The sequence below is a fragment of the Liolophura sinensis genome, chromosome 6 (genome assembly GCF_032854445.1).
Source record: "Liolophura sinensis isolate JHLJ2023 chromosome 6, CUHK_Ljap_v2, whole genome shotgun sequence".
Classification (NCBI taxonomy): domain Eukaryota; kingdom Metazoa; phylum Mollusca; class Polyplacophora; order Chitonida; family Chitonidae; genus Liolophura; species Liolophura sinensis.
Window position 1 is genome coordinate 39,441,015 of NC_088300.1, and position 19,576 is coordinate 39,460,590.

General features: G+C 38.7%; 1 protein-coding gene across 2 annotated transcripts in view; it reads left to right on the top strand.

The window, feature by feature from the left end:
• Positions 1–13,012, top strand: part of LOC135467711 (myelin regulatory factor-like) — a 62,520-nt gene extending 49,508 nt beyond the window's left edge. For both annotated transcript variants that reach the window (XM_064745530.1, XM_064745531.1), the window contains 14 exons: positions 800–1,001; positions 1,641–1,841; positions 2,154–2,376; positions 3,195–3,375; positions 4,015–4,152; positions 6,096–6,182; positions 6,596–6,732; positions 7,035–7,163; positions 7,945–8,003; positions 8,487–8,634; positions 8,897–9,035; positions 9,461–9,572; positions 10,076–10,150; positions 10,789–13,012. In XM_064745530.1, coding sequence (XP_064601600.1) covers positions 800–1,001; positions 1,641–1,841; positions 2,154–2,376; positions 3,195–3,375; positions 4,015–4,152; positions 6,096–6,182; positions 6,596–6,732; positions 7,035–7,163; positions 7,945–8,003; positions 8,487–8,634; positions 8,897–9,035; positions 9,461–9,572; positions 10,076–10,150; positions 10,789–10,884 — 1,927 coding nt within the window. In that variant the 3' untranslated portion in view covers positions 10,885–13,012. The remainder of the gene's footprint in view (positions 1–799; positions 1,002–1,640; positions 1,842–2,153; positions 2,377–3,194; positions 3,376–4,014; positions 4,153–6,095; positions 6,183–6,595; positions 6,733–7,034; positions 7,164–7,944; positions 8,004–8,486; positions 8,635–8,896; positions 9,036–9,460; positions 9,573–10,075; positions 10,151–10,788) is intronic.
• The last annotated feature ends 6,564 nt before the right edge of the window (positions 13,013–19,576 follow it).

Below are 19,576 nucleotides of genomic sequence, written 5' to 3' on the forward strand. Positions count from 1 at the left end.
AGCAAATCAAAACATTTTTACACCCTGTGAGGTAAGACAGTGATAATGGTCAGGACAGAGTGTAGCAAAGCAAAACATTTTTACTCCCTGTGAGGTAAGAAAGTGATAATGGTCAGGGTAGAGTGTAAGCAAAACATTTTTACTCCCTGTGAGGTAAGAAAGTGATAATGGTCAGGGCAGAGTGTAGCAAAGCAAAACATTTTTACTCCCTGTGAGGTAAGACAGTGATAATGGTCAGGGCAGACCGTAGAAGATCAAAACATTTCACCTGTGAAATCAGATAGTGATAATGATCAGGGAAGACTATAGCAAATGAAAACATTTTACCTGTGAAGTTAGATTTTGCCCTACACCTGTCAGTGTTGATGATTTTGTCAGATCATATTGTACATGTGCCATTTGTTACCTAAGGATATTAGTTGGTTTCAGAAACACTGTAGATGTAGATGTGAAATGTTTTCTAGACACGTGATCCTCTAGATAACAGTGCAGTTTAATAGTCGGAGTTATATAACATGCTCGATTGCAGAGTATGGTGCAGTACAGTGGCAAAGTGTAACCTCTGCTTTAAATACCATTATTTGTTAAAAATGTGAATGTATACGTGAATATCGTGCAGCTGGCTTAATGTTCATATGTGTCACTATAGCTGTTTTTGAATCGTGCACAGTTGTTTAAATATGAATAGAGAAAAAAGAGAGAAATGAAAGGGGTGAGGAAGTACGAAGTCAGTAAAAAAAATACTTGTCAATGAAAAGATATGAAATCTTTGTTTCTCAACACGGATCATATGTTTTAGGGTGGATTTACCAGCTGACCAGTTCACGAAGATCACAGTTGGAAGATTACACTTCAGTGAAACCACGTCCAATAACATGAGAAAAAAGGGGAAGCCTAACCCTGACCAGCGTTACTTCAGACTAGTTGTCTCCCTTCATGCTCACAGTGGGGACCAGTCTTGGTGTATTGCCTCGCATGTGTCTGAGAGGATCATTGTCAGAGTAAGTTTTTCAGGACGGTCTCGCTGTCAATGAACGCCTGTGCTACTTCTTATCTTTTTGTGCATAAGCTTAAGACATTTTGACAGAAATAACTTGTTTCCAAAACTTTATTGCATATAGGTTTCGTAATAGGTGGTGCATTTACTTTTTGATTTGAACGTTCCATAAAAAGTTTAATTTAAATTTTTAAAGACTATTACACCTTGTTAAATTGAAAATATAAGGCATTTGAACATATTGGAACCCCAGTGTTCCATTGATAATTCAACTAGATTTTTCAAGCTTTCCATTCAAAGACTCAAGCTTAAGTATCGAGAAATTATAACGTATGGTTAAAATACATGAGAAAATATGTAAAATATTTCAGACCTACTTATTCAAAATCATTTTATGCCTCTTATTTGCTAAAGTTTGCTTTTCTGCTGACAGGGTTTTATTATTTTATTAAAATGCCCGTAAAGCAGTTTATTAATATATTATAGGTGACAAAATCTCAGACACAGTACAACCCCCAGGTTCTAATGTTTTAAATGTGTTAATAGTGCTTTTGTGCTGCTCTGTTTAATATTGACCACGGATACATTGTATGAGGTATACTCACAGAAATTCATATTCACATGTGTGATAAATTGTTTTCAGGCATCAAATCCTGGTCAGTTTGAGGGAGATGTGGATGTATTGTGGCAGAAAGGTCACACAAATGACTCGGTGTACCATGTGGGACGTGTTGGGGTCAATACAGACCATCCTGATGAGGCAGTCACTGTACATGGCAACTTGAAACTGACAGGTCACATTATCCAGCCCTCTGACAAGAGAGCGAAGGATGATATCACAGAGGTAAGACAAGATTTTCCTTTTGTAGGGATAGAGTTGTGTGAGAATGCTTTTTGATAGGCAAATCCACCGTTAACCATCTCTGTGAATGAGATTTGAAGAAAATGTGCCGCAATGAGTGACTATATTTGGGAGGACACTGTTGTTGTTGCTGTTATGGATTGTGCTCATGATCATGGGGTGCATTTTTGAAACGTGCACAAATATTACTACTCATCGGTCATTTTTTGTCATTATTGGATGGGTGTAGGGAATAAAGTAAAATAAAACATGAGCAATTTTGTCCGTCTTACCGTGTGTCCGTGTCTTGTGTAGGTGGATTCCAAGGAGCAGTTACGGAATGTGTCCCAGATGCGCATCTATAAGTACCAGTACAGTGAGGATTTTGCCGTACATGCTGGCCTGGAGGAAGAGGACCGTGGTGACACTGGGGTTATAGCCCAGGAGGTGTTAGAGGTGCTGCCTGATGCAGTACGTGAGACTGGGGATATCATGCTTCCTAATGGATCACGTATAGAAAATTTCCTCGTGGTCAATAAGGGTTTGTTCCCATGCACAATCCTTTTTCACATGTCTTGCTTGCTTGTTAATTGGATATACCTTTTCTCGCACAGTCAAGCAGGATTTGATATTGTTCTCTTGTAATACATAAGTACTGTATTAACAGTTAAATCATGACCACCAAAGACAATGTACAGTAGACTGCTCAGGTTTAGCCTGAATGGCTTCAGGTAGCAAACGTTCTTCATTTTGGGGGGCCTCCGCGGCTTAGTTGGTTAGCACGCTGGCGCAGCGTAATGACCCAGGAGCCTCTCACCAATGCGGCCGCTGTGAGTTCTGGAGTACAGCGTAAAACACCAATCAAATAAATAAATAAATAAATTCCTCATTGTGCCAGACTGCATGTGTGTGTGTTTGGATGTCACTTAACGAACTTAATATAAGTACTTCATGAGTTCTTAAATACATGGTAATCAGCCCTAAAATTGACCGCCTAGTAAAACTAAATTCAGCGTATGAAGAACTTTAGTCTGATGTAGCCATATTCTTTTAGAATTATTAAAAAGTGCTGAATGCTGTTCATTCATTCAGTTAAAACCATCTTGATAGACTAGCATGTTAAAATGTGACGTTTTGAAAAACTCCAGGAAACTCCTGTGAGTGCCCGCTTTTCGCCTATGTAAGTCTTGGCACCAAACTTCATCGTAGGTTTGTTTTCCTGGCAGTGTTGTGATGTAATACTTTCGGTCAAACATAATTAACAATTGAATTTCATCAACAAGCACACATGCATACATACATATATACATATTCAATGATTTTTCAGTTCCTGATGTGTTTCACACTTTTTATCTCAGGACCGGATATTTATGGAGAACGTAGGGGCAGTAAAAGAATTGTGTAAGCTGACGGATAATCTTGAGATCCGTATAGACGAACTTGAGAAAATGAACACTAAGCTTGCCAAGTTGAAGAGATACGACAGTTTGAAATCCACAGTTAGCACCAAGTCAGGCTCCAGCATGAGTACAGTACGGTATGTATTTTAATCCTCATGTAACTACTACCTCACAGTGTTGAACAGTCAATTTCCAGTCATGTTTAATTCTTTGTGACACATGTCCTGTAGTTATCTCCCTTTACTGCCCAAATGTCAGATGAATGTACACACGATACACGTTAGAAAATCTATTTAGATATGGAAACCTAATTTATGTTCTGTTGACAATCAGTCAACCTAACCTTCCTCTTGTTACCTAGTTTCTTAACTGTTTTTTTTTTTAATGTTATCCTTGTCAAAAGATTGTGTAGCTTGAAAAATATATTCAAACATTTCCTGCTTTATTTTTGAAGCAGAACAATATAGTTTCTGTCCATTTCTTTACCCTCATGCATCCTGTAAGGAGTTGAAGGTCTGTGAGCAACCTACAAATTGTCGTGGTTTCCCTCTGGCTCTGCCGAGGTTTTTTTCCACCATAATTCTAGTTGCCGTTGTATAAGTGAAATATTCTTGAGTATGGTGTAAAACACCAATCAAATAAATAAATAAATAAATTCTGTTGTGTTGGCATTAAGACGAATAAATGAACAAAGATTGAGGAGGAACTTATGAGTTGTGTTGTTAGTGTCCTAACTATGGCGGCAGTTTGATATCCACATGGTGTTCTGTTGACAGGGGAACTCTGTCGGCCTCAGGGAGGAAGTCTAATCAGAAGAAGGCCCCAGCAACTCCCCAGACCAGAGAGAAAAACTGGTGCAGTAACAAATTCATCCAGATCACCATCATCGCCCTTATCCTTATCATGGCCTTTTGGTGAGTACACCACCATGCCATCACTAGACTTAGCCTCAGGGGAGGTAACCATTGTTAACTAGTGTGATGCTCCATTTTTATACGTCTGCCCTTGGTCAGAGCATATAATGTTATTTTGTCTGTATTCATATCCAGGTTATAACTTCAACTGTTTTCTGCATAGAGCTTTAATTTTTGGTGGTCACTTTCATACACAGATAACAATGTGTCGCGATCTACATTTATCCATTCTGTGGTTGCCATGGTCACCAGATTGCTATTTTCCTGATATCGACTCCATTTCTTTGCGTCATGCCTAATATTTGCCCAGTTTCACTGTTTCTTTGGTAACCAGTTTGCCATCAGTCTTACATATACAACATAAATAGATATGATTTCGTGCCTGGGCTACAACTCCAGTTGTTTTCCACTTTCAGTTTTAAATTTTGGTAGATACAGATACAGATGTGTCACAACTCAGATTTGTTAATTTCCGCAGTTGCCATGGCTACCAAATTGTGGTGTTGTATGTACTATGTTGATACATCCAGCTTTGTGTCCTACAACTCCAAATGGGGGCCTCCGTGGCTCAGTTGGTTAGCGCGCTAGCACAGCGTAATGACCCAGGAGTCTCTCACCAATGCAGTCGCTGTGAGTTTAGGTCCAGCTCATGCTGGCTTCCTCTCTGGTCGCACGTGGGAAAGTCTGCCAGCAACCTGTGGATGGTCGTGGGTTTCCCCCGGGCTCTGCCCGGTTTCCTCCCACCATAATGCTGGCCGCCGTCATATAAGTGAAATATTCTAGAGTACGGCGTGCACCAATCAAATAAAAAAATAAATAAATACAACTCCAATTCACTTCGATATATTGGTGAATGCATAGATACAGACATGATGATCTATGGCATCTCACATATGTCAGTTTGCACACAGTTGTCCTGGTAACATACCTATCATCAGCACCCCTGAAGATTCCCTTCAGGGATTATACTCACTGCTTGTCTACATTTCAAACAGATGTGTTTGTCGGGGCATAACTCTTGTCCATTATACCCGAGCAGTGATTCCTTTCAAACAATTGAAAGCTGTGTAAAGCATTGTTAATTATAATAAATATGGTATTTGGCCATACATTTTGCCTCAAAAGTGCATTTTAAAAGCAAATAAATGTCATAAAAATTAATTTTGGCGCTCAAAAATTAAGTATTCTTCAGTTGAACTGAAAGAGGCAAAATTTGTGCTTAAGAGATTATCCCGAAGAAATCAGATTTGCACAAAGGAAACCCGATACCCTATTTCTGGAACCTCCCCGCTTGTTGAAGAGCTTCCTGGAAAGTATTTTATCTAGCTTGTTTTTGACTGTGGTGCTAATTTTTGTATGGTTGGTTTGCCAGCAACAGGGCTTCGCAGAATTGTAGCCATAGAAATTACCTCAATATGCTGCTAAAAGAAATTCAAATTTTTTGAGTTGGCTCAGCTATATACAAGTTGGTGGGTTGCATTTGACTCTAAAGTAAATGCCTGTAGACCTATATTTTCATACTTTAAAACAAGAGCACCCGGTTTCCTTGCACCATAATCCTGGCCGAAGTTGTAAAAATGAGTGAAATATTCTTGAGTACTGTGTAGAACATTAAACAAATAAATAAATAAAATAAAACAAGCAGGTTAACATGTGAAATGGTTGAAGAAATAGGATGGTAGCAGATCATGGATACATGTGTAAACAAGAGCAGGTTAACATGTGAAATGGTTGAAGAAATAGGATGGTAGCAGATCATGGATACATGTGTAAACAAGAGCAGGTTAACATGTGAAATGGTTGAAGAAATAGGATGGTAACAGATCATGGATACATGTGTAAACAAGAGCAGGTTAACATGTGAAATGGTTGAAGAAATAGGATGGTAGCAGATCATGGATACATGTGTAATACTGATTTGATCTTTATTTTCATACTGACAGCCTAGTCTCCATCACTGTGCTGTATATCTTAGAACGGCACAAGGCCCCGTCTTCAGCTGGCAGTGTGAAGCAAACACACAATCCCATGTAAGTACCACCTTTCAGTTCAGATTTACAAAGTGTGGGAGCATATTTGTGTATTGACTAGTGGTGTTAGGCCAGTGGAGCATATTTGTTTATCCAGCATGAGACAAAATGCTCCACTTTTCATTGGACAGCAGTGGTCACATGGGGTACAGATGTATTCTCGGATCCTGCAGTTGACGTCAAATGTGTCTGCTGAGTAGGTTATCTCCCTTTGTTGGGTTGTGACTGCTATGGTCACACCGCTGAAGCGATTCACCTATGCATTCTGAACTCAACTGATTTTTAGTAAATTAAGGCTTCCTGGTTTGTAATATCACAGGTTTATTATGTCCATCTTGTTAGTCTTAAATAATCGACTGTTTGATAACACAGGTACTATGTACTTGTATCTAACGATTCTAATTCTTCTGCAGACAAACTGGTCACACATTGAATCCATGGCCCCATTCATCAACCACCACGACCAGAGCCACCCCGGGCGGGGGTACCTCACCCCATGATTCAATAGCAGGAGCATCATCAAAATCAACTTCACCCTCCTTCTCTCCAAGTAAGTTATCCATTTTCTCTTTATCTGGAACAGAGAGAGTTTCAAACCATGTGTCAGTTGTCATTTGTCATGCAAGAATTACCTTTTATATAAGACATCAAGGCTCTTATTGTATACATGTATAGTGCATGATAAAAGGCATTGTGAATGATAAAATGTGTTCCTGTCAAAACAGCTTTTATCTCATCTTTTAACTTCTCTGATACCTTTTCTGTTTGCGGACATTAGTGACATATTGACTGTCAGGCACAGAATTGGTGCTACATAAAGTTTATCACCAATGAATTATTCTTTCTTTGTAGCAACTAAGAAACAAAGTTATATGCCTTTGCCATCTGGCTGTGTTGAGGGGTGTGAAAATTTCTGCTGTCCAGCACCCCAGGAAGATCAGCCTGGCCCAGACAGTCGATTTGCATTTCCCGATGCTAACAGTAAGTAAGGCACTTGAAGGTCACATGTATAATATAAGTGCTGTGGGTAGTCATTTACAGGCAGAACATGTACTATGCTAGGCCTTGGACTTGTTTGGCCACGTGTGAACAAACATTCATTGAAGACCTGGGTCACAACCTATGTCGTAGTGCATATGACCATAACTTCTGAGTACATGTATATGCTGGTTCCTGGGTCACAACCTACATCAGTAATGCACATGACCATAATTTCTGAGTACATGTACATGCTGGTTCCTGGGCCACAACCTTCATCAGGAGTGCACATGACCATAAGTTCTGAGTACATTTATGTGCTTGTTCCTGGGCCACAACCTACATCAGTAGTACACATGACCATAAATTCAGAGTACCTGTATATGCTGGTTCCTGGGGCATAACCTACACCGTACATCCTGCTAGAGCTTTAAAATTACGTTTTCAAAATTTGTATAGGTATGTAGAGAGTAGTTTGCATTGATGACCATTAATTACACATACCATGCCATTGCCCTTAATGCTGAAAAAAAAAAATATTCTCTGCTTTATCAGTGTGAGCTGATTGTCCAAAGTATTGTCCAAAGTAGGAAACAGAGTTGAAATTTTGATGGACAGAGACTATTATTTGCCAGATTTCATTAGGGGGTGATCAGAATGCATTTCATACCTTTACTTCAGGTATATATTATTGAGTAGCGGGTCAGGTATATGACATATACAGTTGATTGACTGGATTTGAGATCATCTGACTTTTTATGAAAATGTCTTCTCTTTCTCACAGGAACTGCTGCCAAATCTGGACCGGGTCCTAGTGTGTCACCCACATATGAAGTTGGCACTGTAAGTATTTTTGAAGACCTGTTGAAAGGAATCTTTCATTTGTCTCCCTTTGAACTGGTCAGCAAACAAATTTTGTATACTTACATGTAGTTGTGATGGCTACATGTATCATTGCTATCTTTCGTTTATTGACCATAGCATAGTGGCCAGTTTATTAATCGGTAAGAGACAGATCTCTGATATCAGCTCAAACCATTCGGCAAGACGTTTTCCAAAAAAAAATTGGAATTATGATGTCTGCTGATATTAATTTCTTGTGTGTTAGGTGTGTTATGACAAACAAATAAATAAATACAAATTTATTCCATGATCTCAAGCTGTGACATCGCTCTCAGAATAGATTCATTTGGAGCCTAATGTACATACTAGTATTACATGTATATACTATATCTGTGTTTGTTACTAACAGTGTATACAAATTAAATCCATTGCTAGTCACCTACAGAACATAACAATAGTGTCATTGTGTTTGATTGACTCTAGACCCAGCCCATGAAGGTTGCAGTAGTGACTCTTCCCAGTGATAACCACCATCCAGTGGTAGTTGTCAACAACAACCCACCTTACAATGTTGTGGGTCACATCAACAGAAACTACCTCCTTAGGCGGCGAAAGAGGGATGAAAATAACGGTATGTCGATTGAGGTACATGTATGCACATGTAGATACATGTACCTGCTAAGTTAGATTTACAATGTTTGTAAATAATATTTTCTGAAAAGAGAAAAAAAGAAATCATGTCGTCATCATATGGTTACATAATTCAAAATACCTTAGTTTGTTTGAAACCTTCTTGCAAGAGTTTAATGGATTGGTGCAGGATACCTTGTGTAATAATATGTAGAATCGGAGTGTTCATTTTGAATGTTAAACTATGGGGTTTCTGTTTTCAGTACCGGTGGATATCCGATTTGAGAGGTTGAATTACACAGTCAAGTGTGAAGCTTGCAGGGACTGTCAGAATAACTTCACCTGTCACATCCCAGTCAGCAAGACCTTCAACCCCGAGATTGAGGTCACCCTCCAGTTCAGGTGAGCAGTGTACTGCTAGTTAACCTGCCAGGGACTGTCAGAAATAGGCACCGTGCTGGATATCTAACTTTCATGGTCCAGGGATCTTGGTGAAAGGCACTCATGGGGAAAGCCCAAGTCATCATTCCATGGTACTGTTATTCAGCATGATTCAGTGTGCTCATTTGTGTGTACACAATGTTCATTGTAAATCTACCTGTTTTGTTGAGGGGGTGGGGGTGGTGGGGGGTGGTGGTATACTGGAATCACTCTATCTGTCCATCTGTCTGTCTGTAAACACCATTTTGTCCATGCATCACATCCCAAACTACAGCGCTGTTTTTTTTTTTTTTACGAAACTTACCAAAAATCTAAATGTTTGGGGATGGAAGGGAGGATATTTCGGACATCCAAATTCTAGTTTATGGTTTTTATTTTGTGTACAGTGTGGAAGGACATTACACAGTGTCCTTGTGTGATCATTCATCAGAGAGAGCTTGTGGGACGTCCAGATCAGACTTCATCAATACCCCGCCTGACATTTCCGATGGTGCACAGGTAAAGTCACATCACATGTCTCTGTAACTCATTTGTGAAACTGTCAGTGGTCTTTGTCTTAGGTCTATGGAAATTTTGTAAGTTTTGTCTGGAATTTAATGAGCTATTACAGTTTTGGGAAGGTTTGCAGTAGTATTCAGCAGAATTAATCACAGTGGAAATTTACATCATAGTTTTTGAATACCATTTTAGCAAATTGTTACTATCTTTATTTTACTAGTTTTTTTTTATTTATCTATTTATTTGTTTATTTGATTGGTGTTTTACGCCGTTCTCAAGAATATTTCACTTATACGACGGCAGCCAGCATTATAGTGGGAGGAAACCGGGCAGAGCCGAGGGGAAACCCACGACCATCCGCAGGTTGCTTAAAGACCAACCCACTGTTTTTTTTTTTTTTAAATAAAACAGTAATATTAAATAAAACTTTTCTTGTTATTGGTATAATTTTCAAAAGAGATATAATTATATCACCATGATCCTTTGTTTTTTGTGTTTTATAGCAAACCACTGTGGCATGGAAAGTTCGAGCGGGATATAACTTCAGATCACAGCTGAGATTTCGTGTTTCAACATCGGTATGTTTTGCAGTTTGAATATATTTTGAAATAGTAGGATCGGAAACTGTTGTTAATGGTGATAAGAGAAAAAAAATTAATCTTAAGGACTGTTCACTGAATTCCGTCATGTTTGAAACATGCTCCGGAATGCTCAACCAAAAATCTTCCATGTTAGTAATTGTAACTATTGAGGTGTACAAGTGCTGTTGTTGATGTAAGGTTCATTTATGATAAGGCCAGGTTAGTCTAAGTGCAACGGGCAAAAGGGCCTTGGTTACAATAAAGAAGTGCACAGTAGTACATTTGTTAAAGACCACTTGTCGTGCACCAGTAGGTCATTCAAGTCTCAAAGTGGCAAAGTTCATCAGTTTCTTGCCAAATATTGGTGGTTTACTGCAGACGCTCCACTAATGAAACTGACTGCCATTGTATAAGTATAAAATTTTTGTAAACAGCAAAAATTCAATAAATCACTCACCCAGCCCCCCCCCCCCCTCCCAAAATCCCTACTACACTCACCCAATCCCACATGTGTGCACATCTGCAGGTACATGCATCTTGCTGTATATCATTAAATGAGTAAAGCAACCCTGGTGTTGGTAAATAATGAACATTGAAAGCGTTAAAAGCGTATGATGCTTTATCTTTTGTGACAGGAGCAGCCATGTACAGCTTTGCCAGGAAGAAGTGAACCTTTCCTGGAGTACAACCTGATATTCACTCGTCAACCATGTGACTCACACACGTCATAAACCGTCTAAATCAAACTCGCATCAAAATGAAACTGCTGGCTGGATAGTGTATGAAAGGCTCACGACAGGTGAATCATAGCCCAGCATCATTTAGCTCTGAACAAAGTGGATGTGCCTTTGAGAATAAGAACTCTTGTGCTCTGAAAGGGAATGCCAGCATGCTCGCTTCCTGTTTCTGTGTCTAGGTTTGTAAATCATGTTGGATAAGCATCAAATTTTGTACATTTGCTACCATTTTAAAGGTGTATGGTTCACATGCCATGTAAATATAATTTCACTGATAGAACCATATGATATATTTTGTTGTTCATGTGATCTTTTGTTTTTTGGAGACATAAATTATGTAATTAAGACACCATATCCTTAATCCGGTGTCATTAAGAATTTGTTTTCATTGTATTAGAACTCATCATATGTTGACTTTATTACCCTCGAGATGTATTCTGTGTAAATGTAAACACGTATATATGTCTATGATTCGCATTCCACAAGTATGTCAGGGTTCATTGCAAACAGAGTATTACACTTGCTTTTCTCATCATTTACTCATTATGTTGAAGATTAGTTGTTTGAAGTAGTGAAATATGTGACCGTTTACGTAGTACTGTAATATTCAGGTAATTGCTGCTGTGTCAAACAATAAGCATTTAGAATGTGGAACGGTGTGTGTAAAAATGTTGTTTTGTTGAAGAGATGCATGTCCGTAAATGTTGAAAAGTTGAAATTGGTGAAACCACAGCTGGCTATATTTCAACTCCTCAAAACGGTTTAGACTACACTTGGAGCATGCCAGTGTTTTGAAGAAAGGCTGGAAGAGTTATATACATTTAGTTTCTGCAAAAAAAAGCTTTTATATCACATTTGTTCCCCATTCTGTATGTGTAGAGTGCATGTAAACTTTATTTGTAGTATATGATGTTTAGTAACACGTATGGCTAGCAGTGAATGGTGCTGGACTATGACCTGTATACTCTGGCTGTCTAAGCGTGATCAGATAGTGCTATTAATACTTACACTTTGGAGAATTACATGTCAAGATATTCTTAAGACATAAGAATGGTAGATTATTGCTATAGTATTTATATATTTTGTATGATATTAATATTCTGTAATTTCTTTCTATGTTGATGAGGTGGTTAAGAAGGGAATTGCAAGTTTACGTCAAGTGTAAGAAAGATAGTGTTTTCAAGTTTACAATTCAGCAAAACACTTCCTGGCCATTTTGATGTTAAATACTGAGTAGACTACCAGAATTTCTGTGTGATCACATGACCAGTGATGGAGGACTCAGTTCACGTGAAATGAATCTACAGGCACATTTTGTCAAAAATATAGGACCATTTCTGGCCATTTCCTTAATGACTAAAAAGCAATTTTAAACAGTGTTCTCAGTCAAATGTGTTTAGGGTTGTTGTGGTTTGTGTACTGTTTATGTACATGTAGATGCATGCACCAGGTAAGTTAGATTCTAGAAAGCATTAACACATTAAAGTCAGTGGACATTTAGTTACTAATCCTCTTACTAGTTTCCTCAGTAGTTTGTTATCTTCAGTTTGTGTTGTGCTTGTATATAGGCGTGTGTGCGTTGATTTTTATGTGATGTGTAAGGTCACATATTTTATTCTTTTCAGATGTGTTACTTATGCTTACTCAGTTTTACATATGTTAACTATGGAGTATACTCTGTTTTAAGACTTTGAAAATAGGCTGTTTGTAGATACATTGCTTCCTATGATAGCAAAGTTTTCTGCCCCGATCAAAAAGTAATATTTTTATCCGCACTATTTGAACTCGTCATGGTGACAAAAGACTGTTGATAGTTCTTGATATTAGAGTGTGTCCTTTTATAGATGTAAATGAGATTCGGACCAAACAACAGAACTCATTTCCATACGAATGTCTTATTGGATCAAATAACTCCCAGACTCTAACAAGAATTACTCATTTTCTCAAGGCAGTATTTTTGCATAATTAGTGTTAGAAATTGGTTTGCTGATATTATGGTGACTGTGAGATTGTTTAAGACAGCTGTACTTAGCCCCAAGCTTGGGTGCTGACTTTTCTTCTGTAACTTCTGCGACCCCATCTGCCCAATACTCGGAGGACTGTTGTGCTGCAGTGGGGGGGGGGGGGGGGGGGGGATGGGCAAAATAACTCCTGTAAATTGTTTTACTCAATGTGATTGTAAGACCCATTCAAACATCACTGAAACTGAAAAATTTGTTGTGTGAATTTTATGCGAAATTTATTTTCCAATGAAATTTAAAAAAAGAAAAAAAATAATTGATCATAACATTGTATACATTTTCATGGGTTTTAAGTATACCACTTATGCTAAAGTTTTGTATTAAATCTATTCTGTACATTTGTGCTGTGTATCAGCTTGATCTCCAGTGAAGATAGTTAAGGGCGTTTGTGTTGAAGTGAATATCACTGGTTATAAAGATGTCTGTTGTTAGCGCTATTATAGATCACTTGTCTTATTCCATTTGGAAACAAGTCAACATGTCATGCTAACCCGTTTGCCTTGTGTTTTGTATAAAGTTGTATTGTTGAGGCTTACAAAATGACAAAAAGAACTAGTTAGAAACTTTAATTTTAGAAAATGGGTTTTATATTTATATACAAACTTCATATTTTTATTTGAACAAATTGCCTAGTGTTTGGAGCAGATTGTTTACTGAAGATTTTACATGTTAAATGTAAGGTGTTGTACACAGATCTGGTGAGTGAGATGTGAAAGAATTACACCGTGGCGGCCTGTATTGCCCAGGTTCTCTGTACAACACAGTCTTGTTACTGTTAATGCCTGATTACCTTGTTTACACTCTAGCTCTTAGAGTGTGCAAACTTCTTACTGGACATTCGAATTTACCAAATATTTTTATTGATCTAATGTACAGAACAGGGCTGTGGGACTTTAACGACATGTACACAGTTGTATGTATACACAAACATATACATATATATATATATATATATATGTGTGTGTGTGTGTGTGTGTGTGTACTCTCATATATACATATGTTAAAATACATGTATTACAAGGTTTTGAAATAAACTCAGTTTTTAACATGCAGTATACAGTCAATTTCAGTCTTTGGTGAAACATCTGAGGCTATCTAACTGTAAGTCCTGACACACATTGAAACCTTCTGTATGTAGAAGAAGGTTCGAGACATCCCCTAGGTAAGTAATGAACAAAGTCACTTTGGAGGAGGGTGGCCCGAAGCGGGGTGGGCTTAATGGCTTTATCAGCTGTACCCTTGCTTTGTCATAGATTGGGCCCTTGACCAGTGAGGTCGCAGTCAATACTTATCCAGCTCCCACTGTAGTTTTGTCATGGCCGTAAGTCCGGAGGATTGTAAAGGTACCTACATGTAGTCGTGGTTTACTCTGGTTTCCGCCAAAAAAAATGTTAAATATTGATCCAAAAGCTTTGACAAAAAAATACCGGTACGTGATTTGGTTGGAAACAGCATGTTCTATTGACAGGATTGCTAGTGTCAGGAAGATCCATGTGCCTATAGTCCATTTCTATTCCCCTTGTCAATAAAATTAGTCGATACCAAAATTGCCTTTAGTCAGTGACACGTAACAACAAAAGCTGTACACATAAGTAGGTTGAAAGTCATTCTTGCACAAAAAACAAAAATAGAACCCTTTTTCTAATTCATAATGTTAACCTGCATAACATCAGTTTCGACGGGAAGCACTCATGGCCTTGGGTGAAGTCAAAAAAACACAGTGGCATGCAGGATATTGAACGGAGTTCAGTATGTTTTGACAAGGGGCGACACCAGTTACCTAAACTGCTATCGACCTTAATGTAAACCCTGTTTCTGACTATGCCATATTTGACGTTTGCGCGGTTTAGTGTAATATAAGCCTTATAAATGAATTTTATATTATCCTTTGTTGTATATGATCGTACAAGGGTGGATCTAGAGGATGAATGTGGGGTGGTGGGGGTGGGGGGGGGTCGACTACTTTCTGCACAACAGGCTCTACAATCTTAGATGGTCGGAGATGCGTTATCAGTCGTTCAGAAGAAATTAATTTGCATTGTGTACGATAATATTTTTGGCCTTCTTTGAGCTCCCGTTGGAACATATCGGGCGTTACAGAGCTATTCAGAGAAATTGTTGTGGACAACAGTTCCTCTGCCAACGTATTCTTATGTTGGAACCTACGATCTGTCTCTACCGCAGATCAGCTTATTTGGTTTTGATTTGTTTTCTACACAGTATACTGACATTTGTATAAAGATGGTATACAGAGCATGTACTACTGTATTTTTACTGTAAGCTCTAGTGTCGTAACACTGCCTTCCTTTATATAATTGCCAATGTATTGTATAGAAAATATCAAATAAACAGGCTGGATGTGAAGCATTTCAGTTGAACTATGACAGTTATTTGCAGAGATTGCAGGCATCTGAGGAAAACCATGCACGGACAACAGACCACGGACTGAGGCAACACACTGATAATCTGCGCCATGACCAAGCTCTGCTTTGCCGACGCTAAATTTTAGGTATGGTACATGTATTCAAGGCTGCAAGATTTAACCCACAGTATCCTACCTCAACTGTCAGCCAGTAAAAGCCTGTTCTATATCCACATAAAGCATACAAAGCAGTAAAAAGATTAATTGTTGGGGACCATTAGTAGCTTAACAGCCTGTCCGAACACATTAGGTGAGGCTCCAGGGGCAGTGTAGATGCAGGAAGCTCCACGACCCTAGTTTGTTTAATGTTTGATTTGGTATCTCGATTGCATAGTTGTCTTCACATGTCAGTAAGAAGGCATGGGAAAGCAAGTCAGACAGTAACAGTCCTGATCCATTCTGCGTAGACAGTGCTTTTGTAGGACAAGGGACATTCTGCGCAAGCATTTGGGAGCAGAGTGGAGATATTTCTTTTGAATCGATCCCCTCCTATGATTTATGGTTTTCCCCAGCATTGTCACGACCATATAAAATACACTGGTGAAATTTCAGACATGTGACTGCAATTGTCAGGAATTCCTTTTCAATTTGATTGGGGCTTTAGGCCATACTCAAGAATATTACGATGGCAGACATTTTCAATCTGAGCATAATTGTGTTCAGTGGCTGTAAGTGAGAGGCTGGCATATGCAACAGCTTGCACATTCTGTAACAGTGCTGACCAAGCCAGTAGGTGAAGAATTACACTGAAGAGTTACTTCCTCTTGACTGTTGAAGTACATGTATTTAAGGATGGGGGTTCGAGTGACAGCTTTTGTGATGTCACTGAAGGCTTTTTCATGTTCCTCCATCCATTGGAATTCAACACCCTTTTCAGTTAGTTGTGGCAGAGCCTCACACATGTCAGTCCTTTGAAGAATTTGGACAATTTTGCGTAACTGGCCAGTCCAACAACTCTACGAAGACCAGATACATCACTTGATTACAGCATCCGAAGAACAGCTTCGGTCTTCTTTGGATCAGGTTGAAGTCCTGAAGCAGAGAAATCCTGACCATAGAATGGGGCTTCCTGTCTCTTCATTCAAGTTTGTGAAACAGTTTACTTACATGGAAATCTGACCCAGGAGCCTCTCACCAGTGGCGTCACTGTGAGGAATCTCGCCCAAGAGCCTCTCACCAATGGCATCGCTGTGAGGAATCTGTCCCAGGAGCCTCTCACCAATGGCATTGCGGTGAGGAATCTGTCCCAGGAGCCTCTCACCAATGGCATCGCTGTGAGGAATCTGTCCCAGGAGCCTCTCACCAGTGGCGTCGCTGTGAGGAATCTGTCCAAGAGCCTCTCACCAATGGCATCGCTGTGAGGAATCTGTCCCAGGAGCCTCTCACCAATGGCGTCGCTGTGAGGAATCTGTCAAAGAGCCTCTCACCAATGGCGTCTCTGTGAGCTTAAGTCCAGCTCATACTGGCTTCCTCTCCTGCTCTATTTGGAAAAGTCTATCAGCAACCTGTGGATGGTCGTGGGATTCCCTGGGCTCTGTCCGGTTTCCTTCCACCATAATGTTGGCCGCCATCATATAAATGAAATATCTTGATTAAGGCGTAAAACACCAATCAAATAAATAAACATAAGGAATCACCTAGTTGAGTACTTGGTTTCAAACTTCTTGCATACATGCAGTCTTTTTATCTAACATGATCTTAACCAAAACCCGTGATAAATGCTGATTAAACAATTCCGTGCCAGGAGAGGTCGTGAGGCTAAGCCTAAACAAGCCTATGTGCGTATTAAAGGCTCCATAGGTCAAGCTTAGCTTGTGGTGGCAGTGCTGAAATGGAGCATGAATAGTGCGTTAAAGGAGTATGTCCTATAGCAAAACCTTACCATGTCTTCAGAGTATGGAGGCCTAGGTAACTAGCTGAGCCAGTTTTGACTCTAAGACAGAAGAACAAGTCAGTCAAAGTGTATACACTAAAAGAAGCTTTATCAGCACAAATCTATCCAACATCTCATTGTTAAAATACATAAAACACATGTACATGTCAAGCAATGGCAGATGTACACTTATGTCAAGCTCTTCTTTGAACATCTAATAAATAAAATAAACCGTCAAAACAAAACAATTAACAATGTGATATTTAATATCTTATACAACATACATGAGCAGCCTTGTTACAAATTTGAAACATTTGTAAAGATTGTATAAGAGATCAGCCTAAAATTTGCATGGACCCATATAATGATTTTTTGTGCAGGACAAACTGGCCAGTGTAATGCAGCAATATGTACAGGGTATACAAATATAGGACATCATGTCAATGAGTGAAGTCAGACATATTCCAACTGCTTGTTATACCAATATATCACAGTCTTCCTTGTGCACAAATGTGCATTTTAAAGATATTCCATCAGAGTACTCTCCCCTCCTTCTTACAAATACTCTGGATTTTTTTCTCTAACACAACTAAACTTCACGCTTCAGCATATCCCTCTCTCACCTTCTAAAAAATTATCAAGCAAATCAAGTACAAAGCTGCGATTCTGACATCTGTCAAACATCACTGTCATCAAAGAATGGTATATTTCCTTCATTTATCTTAGTATTATTATCAGATGAACTCTGTAACTTAGTAACTGGAAGTCTCAGGGCTCACATCTTCCTAATTTTGTAAATTATTACCTTTCCTCATAAATCACATCGCTTTATGGCACAATAATTATTAGACGTCCTTAATAAAAAAGTTACAAATAATCTGTACTACACAGTTTTGTGAAAGTGTCCCCTGATCAAGTGTCCCCTGATCATGTGTCCCCCTGATCAAGCGTCCCCCTGATCAAGCATCCCCAAATGTTAACAGTGTAACAATGTAATACATGGATACATGCTATTTTTAAATACATGTAAATTATACATTTTTGGTTAATTTATAACAAAACAAAAGCAGACACTGTACATGCATGTGTCTAACTGTACAGCTACAGGTATATTATCATAATCAAATACCTATGTCATTACGTGGTAGCCTGAGGGAGAGCTAACAATACCAGGCATTGAAGAAGGCACCTTTTATCTACATGTATACACTGTATATATGTATATATGTATTACATAACAGCTTCCCCGTTAATTTACACATATGTACATATTTATTCATTTCTTTATGAACTCATTCCTTCACATAATTACTTATTGATATGTACATCAAACTTGAGAGTTATTCACTTTTTATGACGGTAATAAGTGTGGGTAGAGGAACGCGATTGCCAGGGTTAAACCACAAAGTCACTGATGAACATTCAGAGTTAAGCCACAGAAACACCTCATGCATGGTATAGCTAGTGCCAGAATGTACACATTGACTCACACATATACACAGCAGTTAACAAAAACTGAAAAACCCAACAGGCAAATTCCTAGTTTCAGTATACATGGTATGTAAATTCACATTCCCAGCTGGCTTGTTACAGTATCTTTCTGTTATACACACACTCCCAATAGTTTGTCTCAGTATAGTGACTCTCGGAACTTCATGACATCAACACTCATGGAATGGAGAGCTATCCTGATTAAGGAATAAAAAAGTTCTATAATTCCCGTATTTCTGTTCACTGTTATGTGGCCATAAAAAAAGTTATATGACAACAAAAATTTAACTCCACAAAACGAGCAAGGAATGTTAAATTCTACTGTTTCAATTTAATAAACCATCAAGGGTGCTTTCTTTCCTCAAGATGGTTTACCAAAGTACAAAATAGAATTCAACAAATATAAATCAATGATTCTTTCGATACACATCACAAAAGTTTTACAAACATTTTGGATATACAATCAGGAATATTGTTTATGGGGCCAATGTGCTTGACAGTAACATATGACTGTATACATGCCAATGTCCAAGCTATCAAGCATATGAACCAGACATGCCTTATCACAGATAGGTTATTATTATTTTATTTACTCACATGACTGCTGATTACAGTAGCAGGAGATGCAGCAAAAGATGAACAACATGTGTGTGTAACAGGGGCTGAACAACATGTGCATGTAGCAGATAAACAACACGTGCATGTAGCAGGAGGTGAACAACGTGCATGTAGCAGGAGATGAACAACATGTGTGTGTAGCAGGAGCTGAACAACATGTGCTTGTAGCAGGACATGAATTTGAACAAACAACCTCACTGTGCAGCTTATTATCTGAATTGAGACGGTCTATAATGCTTGACCCTCAGTCCCACCAACAGA